General features: G+C 32.6%; 1 protein-coding gene across 1 annotated transcript; it reads right to left on the bottom strand.

Annotated features, from left to right (window-relative positions):
* Nucleotides 1–321: 321 nt before the first annotated feature.
* LOC120175780 (protein MAINTENANCE OF PSII UNDER HIGH LIGHT 1-like) lies at nucleotides 322–2,443 on the bottom strand. The gene is made up of 3 exons (XM_039182341.1): nucleotides 2,191–2,443; nucleotides 871–1,005; nucleotides 322–799 (listed from the first exon to the last, which is right to left on the bottom strand). The coding sequence occupies exons 1-3, from the start codon at nucleotides 2,371–2,373 to the stop codon at nucleotides 437–439; spliced, it is 681 nt and encodes a 226-aa protein (XP_039038272.1). The 5' UTR covers nucleotides 2,374–2,443; the 3' UTR covers nucleotides 322–436.
* Nucleotides 2,444–11,435: the final 8,992 nt, after the last annotated feature.

The raw sequence follows: 11,435 nt of genomic DNA on the forward strand, positions 1-11,435 counted from the left end.
CCTCCAAACCGGTTAGAAACCGAACCGGTTATTTTATAAACCGGTTTTTTTTCTATGGGAAAAAACCGGATCAAATAAAAACCGATCCGGATCGGATTGAAATCCGACAAATGTGCAACCCTACTTACGGTATAGGCATTTAAAATAATAATGTTGAAAATATTAAACAATTATATTGATGGAAAAAATACTTTAAACACTTAAATGAACAAAAAGCTATAATTTAATCCCTTATCTTTTCTTTAAGCCAAAATTTAAAGAGAACTTAATGGATCGTATCTAATAAGCATAGCCATATCCAGACATCACAGGACTGATGTTTTAAAAATGATAAATTTTATTCCTGTATAAATACTGTAGCAATTCAATATATAGCACACAGGAGCTATTAAGGACATAAATTTTAACATTACAACAGATTGGTCCCAAAATTTTTCTATGAAGTACCGCTTAGACTTGAAGGTTCTGGTTGAAGTTCAGATTGAACCTGAACCTCTGAAACTTGGGGAGCTGAGTTTTCCGGTAACTCCGATGAAGGAGTTTCGGTCACACTCGGTGCTGCAGCCTGGATAATATCTGTTGGTTTAAACTTGTTTATGTAGTAACTAAGCGTCGGTCCAGTATATTCGACTGTCTTCACCGGATGTGAGTTCTTGCCAACTTGAAGGACTATAGATGAAGCAGCAGCGACAAAGATAACAGCAAATCCGGCGGCAACTGCTGCCGTATTCTCAGATCCTTGAGATGAAGAACCGGCAGTTCCCGAGCTTATTGCACTTTCAGCTACATAAACTGCAGGCTAGAGGGAAGAAAATACTTTGGTTACCAAATCAGTTATGCAGGCGACTGAAAAATCTAAAACTTACCAACCTCTACGGAATAAATGTTGGTCTGCCCTGCAGTGTCCTTTTTGACATAGCCGGTCCAGCCTCGTTTGCGGGGCGGAAATGTCCCGACCACTTTCGTCTTGTCCCCGGCTAACCATTCAACACTCACCTTCCCAACCTGTTCAAAAATAAATATTAAGCTACTGTTTTACAATAACTAAGATCAAACCATATCAATTGCTAAATTACATCAAAATATAAGTTGCCATGAAGTTACAATTATCATTGCCGTTTCCTTTTTCATACAATGGAGGTCCCAATTTGAGAATAGGAGAAAAGTTTACAAATACTTGAAGTAAAACTCCAGACTTGCTAGATATCTTCTCTTAGGGTAATTACATAAACTAGAGTTCCTATGTTGTTCTGAGTATTCATTTTTCTTAAAACGATTGCTCGATACTTTATCGAACACGGATATAATGATATAACATGTCAAGGACCCTTCATAAACTTGAAAAAAACTCTGAAACAATTGGCACATCATGTACTCGCATCGACACATCCGACACTCACACCCGAGTTCCAATATCATTAAAACTAAAATGCAATCGACACCCATTTCCTAGGAGAACAGATGATTTTACTTCTGAGATCATCTCTCAATTCCAATAGCCTATGCAAAACAATATACAGCAGCAACACAAATAATCTTTCCTCCAATACTCTAAACCAGGGCTATGAACACCAACGAAATCAGAAATTTCTCCAAATTTGAACTCTAGTTAATCCCTTTGAAATCCAAAGCAAAACCTTGATGATGGAACAACTGTTAGTTTCTTCCCCCACTTTGGGCTATTGGCACCAGCTCGACTTGAGTTAGGGATATACTGAGAGCTGAAATTTTCAAATTATCATATATATAATGATTTTTTATTTTCTATTGGTAATCTGTTTTATCCTCTTAGAATTCTTTAAATTCACCCCTCCATAAAATTTTAAAAGTTAACCCTTTAACGTTAAATCGTGCATCCATGCTGCTTGGACATGCATGTAAACTAAAAGATCTTTCAAGTCAAAATTTGTATTCTATACATCAATTTAACTATAAATAAAAGGGAAAATAACCATTAAAAAATATACAAGTGACAGGCATAAACAACAAATTAACATAAAAGAAATGCGGAAGCCTTTCAAGAAGTTGCATATATTATACGTTATCAATGATTATGAAAGATTCTCAACAGAAACTGCATATTTATCTCCTAAACTATCAATGAAAAAACAACAAATTAACAACGATAAAGCAAAAGGATGAAGAAAATGAAGATTAGTGAAAAAGAAAGACAAAGGGTGATATCAAAACCTCTTTATCCGGGGCACATTCTTCTTCATTACAGTCATCGGGTTCATCAGAAGAAGCTCTAACAGCGAAGAAATTGAATTGCCTGGTCCTGTTAAGTTTGGAGTATTTGTTCAAAAACAATAGCTTTGGGGAAGGGAATGCATAGCTGGTGGTTGATATCATTGCCTGCGATGCAAATGCCATAGCTGGGAGGTTTTGCAAAGAGTTTTGGGGTATTTTAATGGAGTTTGTGGTGGTGTGTGGCGATAAAGCATTTTATGGTGAGATTTGAAGCATTCGGCTGTTCTATAAACTGTTGCGTATGGTGTAGCATGGATTTCGTCGCCAAAAGTATCTTCCAACTTTTAGCCATATCCATGTTAAATTTTGGGCCTATTTATCATTCATTCCTCCTCCTCTTCAAAATTGTTTTGGGCTTACTATTACTTGAAATAAAAAGGCTTGATAAAAAAAGTGGAGTACACAAATAGTTCCGATAATAAGGTGTTTTGTATTAAATTCTTCGATTATTAAAAGTTATAAAATAGTCATCCAACAATTCATATGTTATATACTCGTTATTTTTCATTAAAAAAATTGATATTAGTCTGAGTTTGACGTTAAACTGCTGACTGAGATATGACAAAATTTGATTTCTTTATCATTTGAACTATTTTTGTGGATTGAGTCTCTATTTACATTATATAGTTGAGTTAGTGCTTGAAAACAACACTAGTTCTTGTAAATAGGGACAGACTGAGGGGGTGGGGTTGTCGCCCCTTAAAAATTTAAAATTACCTTATATTTTATATTTTTCGATGTATTTTATATTTTTCGATGTATTTCTATTGAAAATTTATTTTCGCCCCCTTGGAATTTCGAAAATTCAAGTTTGCCCCCAACATAAAGTCATGAGCCTCTCCCTGCATGTAGACATCATTAAAATATGATTTTATCATATCTCAGTCAGTATGTTAACATCCATCTCAGGTGCCCGTTAATTGTTTTAACGAACAAGGACGAGTTTGGAACATATGAACAGTCAGGTGACCAATTTATAACTCTTAAAAGTTAAAGGGCTCAACAAAATGATGTCCTATAATTGGGGACTATTTGTGTTATTTACTCCAAAAACAATAAATGTCCACATTATAACATTTGCTGCTAGAGAAGACATAGAATGGATCTCTAAAGTACGTTAAATTTATATATGCAGTGTTTTCAATTAGATATAATTTGGTTAAATTGCAGATCCTACTAAATTTCTCTTGGTAGTAATTGAAGTTTATGAACTTCAACCCCAGTTTGAACTTCGTTATTACAGTCCTTAAAAATTCATTTTTTGGGTGAAAATGATGGTTGTATTTCAGAAAATAAAAAGTTGAGAAAAGAGGAAATTGTTTTGAATCATAGTATTTAGTTCGGTATCAGTTGTCTTTATTAAATTTGATTTGACTTTTAGTTCAAGTATTAGTTTGAAGGCTTAATATCAAAATAAGTGTTCAAACTATACATTTTTTTTTGAATAGGTGTCTAAATTATTTTTTGACACATTCAAGTGTTTAACGTTATAAATGTTACTATTTTAGGTGCTTGAACTGTCAATGACATTAATTTTCTCCGTTAAGTGACACATGTCACAATCTAATGATTTTGAAATTTATTTTTTAAATATTAAATATATTATTATATTAAAAAACATAATTTCTCTTAAATTATAAAAAAGCTCAAATTCTAACTTTAACCCGCCGTCGCTACCCTTTCCAACCACGATCACCACCGTCGACGTAATCGCTATCATCCTCCTAGTCATAGGCCGCCATAGTTGTCGTTGATTGGCTGTCGGAATCGCATGGGTTCACGACTTTCATCCTTGGGTTCGCGGGCTATAAAGCGTCAATTCGTCGCCAATTAACCATCGATTGATCACGATTTTATATGGGTTTTGATCTCCGGGGAGGTGAGGTCGGGTAGAGCTTCATCAACAACAAAGAGTGACCGATGACGTGAGTTTAGAGGTTGATGAAGGTTTTCAAAGTTTTAAAGTTCTAAATTTTTGTGTTTTTTTTTAAAAAAAGTATATAGTTTTAATTTTTTAAATTTTAAATAAAATTTTTAAAATTATCAATTTGAGATAAAAAATATAATTTTGACACTTATTTTAATATTAAGCCTGCTTCGAATGTACTCTGTTTGATCTAGTGTTTGGGAATCAAAATTTTGTTTTTATATAAATTTAAAATTTTATTATAGAAACAATAATCATTTATTTATATTTTAATGAAAATAGCTGTAAAGTAGTCTATACAAATATTTGTAAATTTTGAAGGCTTCATTAGTTAATTTGAATAGATTAATTTTTGTTCAATTTTAGTTTGAGGTAAAGAAATTGTTGTTAATTTTTTAGGTTTCGGATTTGAGTATCATAAATGTTAGGAGTATTAAAGTTCATTATTGAATGATTGAAATTATATTTAAACATATATTACTCTATATTTACTCCATTTTAATAAAAAAGTAGCTTGACTTTTAGAATGTTACACATTAACCATGGATTTTTTAAACCCAATTGAATGGAACTGTTATCTACGGTATAATTTTATATTTTATAATATGATGTAAATTATCTATATTATTATTATATAGATTCAGCAACGCAGTAAGTAGCGGTGAGCGAAACTCTTCTCGACTTAAAAGAATTGAATATTTTTATTCAATTTGATCTTAAAAAAACTCGAATTAATTTTACTTTACTTGTAATTTTATAAACTCAATTTAAATTTTTTTAAATTCAAGTTGAATTATAAAATAAAACTTGAATGACTCATACTTTTTAGTAATTTGTGAGTTTGTTTCAAATTCTAGTCAAGTCCTTTAATTATGCAAGATATATGTATATTGCATATGGAAAAACATGAAGAAATATAATGTATATAGTATACAGTTATAGACATTCATTTAAATTAGAATCAAATAATATCATAATATTATAAAATACTTACAATTAAATTTAAATATAAATTTGAATAACTTGACTCGATTCGAATAAAAAATATTTTAAATAAAAATTGAGTTATAAAATAAAATTCGTTAACTAAATTAACTCAAAAATTTTTAGGGTCAACTATACGGGTGACGACTCAAGTATTGTTCCTTTCATTTTGATCATCGATATTTTGATTTCATCAATCAGATTACTCAACTATTTTAATATTCAATCAAGCCATATGTCATTAAAATTTAATGGAGAGGAAGACATGGCGGTTAAATATTTTGGTATAATTATACATTTGATCATTGTTACTTATATATTTTATCAATTTGGTCATAATTTTAATTTCCCAAATTAGATGATGTCACGTGTTATTGGTGATAACGTGTCACCATTCGATTAGATGGTTAAATTTATGTTAATTTAATATATTTATTTACCATCAATTAGAGGGTGACATGTGTTATCCTCTAATCGAAAGAAAACAAATCACACACAAAGGCAAAGGGGATTCAAAACAGTGTCCTCTAAGCAAAGAAGCAAGCACCTAACCATTAAAACAAGTCTATCATTTGGTATAAAGTAAATAATATGTACTATATATTTTTGTGTTATAGTATAAATATTTTACTTAAATTCATAATGTTTTATATATCCTAAATTTTAAAAATATATTTTATTTTTGTCTTAACTTATTAAATATATTTTATTTTTATTTTTATTTAAAAATATGTTATATTCTTATTTTAGTTTTAAAATATATATTTTATTATTTTCTTAATTTAAAAAATATATTTTATTTTTATTTTAACTCAAACATATATTTTATTTTTATCTTAACTTTTAAAATTTATATTATGAATTTTTAATAAAAGTTAAGATATATAAAATATTATGAATTTAAATAAAATATTTATATTATAAGATAAAAATACATAGTACATGTTGTTTACTCTACACCAATTGGTAGGCTTAACTTAGTGATTTGGTACTTTTTTTAAAAGAGGAAATCTATATTTAAATGTCAATAGTATCGAGAATTACATAATTTTTAATATATTTTGGTTCGTCAAAAAAACCACAAATGATTGGTCCTCGACAATGCCCAATATGTTAGGGTGTCTGCCACCCAATTGGCCTATCGATGCACATACCTTAAGGTTTGGGAAACTGTTAAGAATTGCATGTATCTCGTTGAGCATCAATCAATCTTACCATTGAAATGTTGCTTTGTGGGTTTGTCAAACTGTTGATAATAGATATGACATCCCCTTTAATGATTACGTAGTCCCAACCATTTTCGATAGCCATGCGAAGACCTTCCATGAATATTCTAACTGCCTCAACATATTCAGCCATATGAGTACCATCCAGCTTCCTCGCCACCCCACATTTAACCATACCGTTGTGGTCCCTTGTAATCACACCTACAGCAGCTTCTGTGGTATCGGTGAGAAAAACCTCATCAACGTTAATCTTTATGGTTCTTATCATTGGTTTTGTCCACTGTTTACAAGAGTCGATTAATGCCATGTTGGTATTGGAAACAATGTCTTTAGCCTCATTGTAATCGATACCAATAATCCATGTCACATTAACAATGTCTCTAGCCTCTTTAAGCAATGGGTCGTGCACCCACTTGTTTCTCGAGTTCCAAATGTTTCCAAGGAAGGTGATAAGCTTTGAGAGACCTTCCCTGCTAAGCGATAACACTAAGCTTTCAAGCCATGATTTGCAACTGGTGACTTGTCCCTTCATAAAATCATGATTTAGTCCTGAAAGAAGCATCACTTCATTTTTCTTTGAGTAGTTTTTGAGCGCAAACAACGTTGTCTCAACTTCAAACTGCAGATGGGATAAACTCTAGAGCCAAGGCCTGCTGTCGTCATCTTGTTTCCGGTAGGCAAGGTATCATGGCACACTCGCCGGCTAAAAAGTTTTATTTTTGGCAGTGTAGGAAGTTTCAAAATAGATCCATTTGCCGTTAGTAACCAATTATATCTGAATTTGGAGAATTAGAAACTGGTGTTATGGTGCTCCCATAACAGTTAGTCACCTACACGTGGGTGATAAGTGTGTCAAAATCATCTTTGCATCTTGCTCATGAAACCTTATTCTCATCTCATTTTGCCTCTCTTAGGACCATGAAGCCACCGCACATGGTGGGCTACTCCATGTTATCAACATAGATGATAGAAAAGGAGATCGAATGTGAATCTCTCTAACGAGAAAGGTGCATTGGTGTGGGTCTGTTAATGCTCACTCTCTAAAATATCCATTCTTAGGACCATGAGGATGCTTGTCCATGCATAAGAGGCTTTGTAACCGAATTAAAGGAAGAGTTGGCAAAGTACTTGGCTTTGAAGACTTGGAAAATAAGGGAACCTAGAGAATTGATAAATAGCCACAATTATTTCCCAAGAAACGCAACATTGAAATGCTTAAAATCGTAAAAATTGATCCTTCCATCTTGTTTGGCTCTACACTCTTTATACCATACGATGTGAGCCCATCCCTTGGAATCAAATTTGGCAGACAACTAAAAAGACTTCATAGAGAGGTGATCATCTCAGTGATGTCATTCAGAATCAAATAGCATGACATAGCGTAGGTTGGAAGAACTTGAGTAACGAATTTCAAAAATACTTCCTGCCTCCAAAACGAGAGAAGGTTCTTAGACCATCAATGAATCTGACTCACTATCTTGTCTCTTAAGAAGCCAAACTTCCCCATCTTACTTTTTCCAACAAAACCCAAGATATCATACAAAGTCGGGTTCCTCGTGTACTGCCAAAATTCTTTTAAGTTTTCCTCTATCCTTTAGTCTTATTTGTGCACTAAAGAAAACCATAGATTTGTCATAATTGGTTTTTTGGCCAAATGAAGCATCAAAATATCCAACACCTCTTTTAGTCTCATTGCTTACTGGATTAAATTTTTAATGAAGAGAAAACTATCGTTATTATAAAACAAGTGATTGACATGAGGCTCATGGATGCACACTCTCATGCACTCTTTTGATTTGGCCTTGACGTTGCTTAGCGTGGAGGGTGACCGAAAGTCACTACGTACAAAAAAGAAAAGATATAGAGATAATGGGTTTCCTTGTCTTAAGCCTCTCTCCAATTTGAATGAAACAAAAATTTTCTCGTTAATACGTATACAATAGGAGACCGATGTGATATAACATATAATACGATTAATAAAGGATCTCTCAAAACTCAATTTCCCCATAACATATAAATGAAATATCATTCAATCCTATCATATGCTTTTCCCATATCAAGTTTAAGGGTAACCCCTTTGTTCGAGCCATTATTAGAGATTTTGGGATAATGGAGTAATTCATGAGCAACTAGAAAATTATCCAAGATTTGACTACCTGGAACAAACGCACATTGATTTTTGAAGATACACAAGGGCATAATATTTTTAAGCTAATTCACAAGGGTTTTTGACACAATCTTGTAAATGATTGTGCAAAGACTAATCGATGTAAACTTTTTCATTAAACCATGACATAGGTATCCCTATCTTCACTTGGATTCTTGATGAAGACAAGGGTGCCCTTTGATTGTTTCGATCTAAGAAGGCAACAAGGATCTCTACACAAGTAAGATGACTCAAAAAGAATAGTTAACTAGAAGTAAATGTAAAATGGAAATAAAGATAAGGTAACAGAAATAAAGAGTTGACTGCAGAAGATATAGAAGAAGACAATGATATGTTTGAAAGGAAATGGTGAAGTATGATGATGAAAGTAGAATGAGGATGTTGGTGATTATAACGGATAGCATCTCAAAGTCTCCAAGGAAGAACCAAAGTTATATTAAAGCTGAGACCCAAATATTATAAGGTTTCTTTGAGGGATAGTAATAAGGACTTTGACCCACTATCTATAAAAGAGATATGAACCATAAGTGTAACACCCTAACCCAGTCTGGCCCGAAGATCTATGGATTACGATGCCACACGGAACCATCGAAATGGTTAACCCGAAAATTTCTTTGAAACCAATTGTTAAGTTCAGAATAAATCACACTTGCAACGAAATCAAATCCAACATTTACAAAATGTAGGAGTCCTCCAAAATACGTACAACATAACCATAGAGTTTAAAAATCCAAAATAGAGTTATGACATGATTATACAATGTCTATATTGAATACATCCCCTCTAAAATAAATTCAAGTCATACTCTGCTAATCTTCTGGTCTAGAATGTACGAATGCGAAAGTCTCCTCAGTGATCCCCTCTACTAACATGCGTACGAAAACACATTCCATACACTGAGCTCACAACCTCAGTGACACGAAAATAACTAAATGATACTACATGCATTCGATACATGAACATGTTGGTATACAGAGTCATAAACATGCATAAGTACATATCAAACATGAGATAGGCAAAGTAATGTGGTCAGAGGAATTACGTGCATCTCGGACAACACACTAGCCTATCTAGAACGTGATAGCTTCAGGGTGAGAACAGGAATTTACGTGCATCAGAACTTAAAGCCCTTAGTCTACCTCGAATCCTCGAGAGGTTGGGGGAGGTCCAAAATTTACGTGTATCGGAAGCTCACATCCCGTACCTAATCGAGCATAAGGTACAATTTTGAAATTTACATGCATTGGATTCAACTTTTGATTCAAAAATTGGGTTAATTACTTCTTTATTCCTCCTTCATTTGATTCATGATTAAAATTATCCCTTTCAAGCTTGTTGGGCTCACCCCAAGTCCAAATCAAATCTACTTGGGTCCAACACTTCATATACTACAGGAAAATTATTCTAAAGCCCATTTGCATAACCCAAAACTCCTAACCCGTATTTCAGGGCATTACAAGAAGTATCAGGGTGGAAATAAAAGGTTTACACCACAAGTTAAGCTTGATAAGTCAATAAAGTTCACTTAAGAACTAAAGAGAGAAAACTCTCACAAGAAGTTTATAAATTTCAAATGTTGATCGATTGTCTTAGAAAGACAAAGACTTAGCTATTATAAGCCTAAGGATGCCTAAAGTACATTACATACATGGTGTGAAAATGAAGCCTTAAATAAATGTACTTGGATGAATATTCATGAATGAATGTTCATCCCTTTAAGAAATACAATGTACGACACAATGTGAACAAGTTGGATCAATGGTTGAATGTATGTTCATCCATTAGATTAAATAAATCCCTTTAGGATGAATTTATCCCCCTTTGGTGTAAACAAGATGGTTCGACTTCCTTATATGAACTTGGTTCCCACGTGAATATGATGGTTTGACTATATTCATAAATTAGGCTCACATGTGAACATGATGGTTCAACTACCTTCACGAACTAGAATTCACATGCTTGGATGAATGTACATACTTGATGAAAGTACTTGAATTAATTGAATTCATCTTCCATTATTCTTAGAATATGCACACTATTCATGCCTCTTTCTTGAATATTTGTTCATGAATGAGTCATTCATCTTCTCTTTGACATGCATAAGACTCTTGGGATGCATTGAATGAATGTTCATCTTTTTATATATGTGTTGAATCATTTGAATTTCCATTTCTGGTCCATGCAACTCTTAATCAATGTCATCCATTCATAAATTTAAGGAAGGTGATGAATGGTTATAAATCCTGTATGAATTTCTAGCATACACCATATTTGGTAATCTGAGCATATCTCGAGCTAGTGACATCGGATTGATTCAATTCAAAGTATGTTAGAAAGCTAAGAGATATAATATTAAATTCCAAGAGACTTCATAACCCAAATATGCTTGGATCCTATTCAGAAATGGAAAATATTTTCACTGACGTGAGATGTCCCTTTGAATGCCTTGAATTGTACCATGCACCAAAAACATGTGTATATAAGTCATATATACACAGTCATGAATATGTGACACTTAATAAAATAATAAAAAATCTAATGCAACACATGTTTCCCATACCTAATATAATGATGCAAATGATATGATAACATAAGTAAGGAATTCGTAACATAACATATACATGAATTAAGCTAAATATAATGATGCAAATGATATGATAACATAACTAAGGAATATGCAACATAAAATATGCATTAATTAAGCTAAATATAATAAGTGGACATAGGATATGCATGAATATCATATAGCATGCAAGTAAAGACAACATATGAATATTCAAGTGTAATTTAAGGTGTCAAAGCATGCTTATGTCACTTTTAATGCATAATTAAGTAAATAAACAATGAAATAAGGAACAACTCCCTTAGTATCAACTTGAAA

This window comes from Hibiscus syriacus, unplaced genomic scaffold (genome assembly GCF_006381635.1).
Source record: "Hibiscus syriacus cultivar Baekdansim isolate YM2019G1 unplaced genomic scaffold, ASM638163v2 tig00112215_pilon, whole genome shotgun sequence".
NCBI classification, from domain to species: Eukaryota; Viridiplantae; Streptophyta; class Magnoliopsida; order Malvales; family Malvaceae; genus Hibiscus; species Hibiscus syriacus.

Coding starts and splice junctions, on each gene's coding strand:
- LOC120175780 (XM_039182341.1), bottom strand. CDS start 2,373: ATGGCATTTGCATCGCAGGCAATGATATCAACCACCAGCTATGCATTC. Junction 1,006..2,190: donor AATGTGCCCCGGATAAAGAG/GTTTTGATATCA, acceptor ATTTTTGAACAG/GTTGGGAAGGTGAGTGTTGA. Junction 800..870: donor CCAACATTTATTCCGTAGAG/GTTGGTAAGTTT, acceptor TCTTCCCTCTAG/CCTGCAGTTTATGTAGCTGA.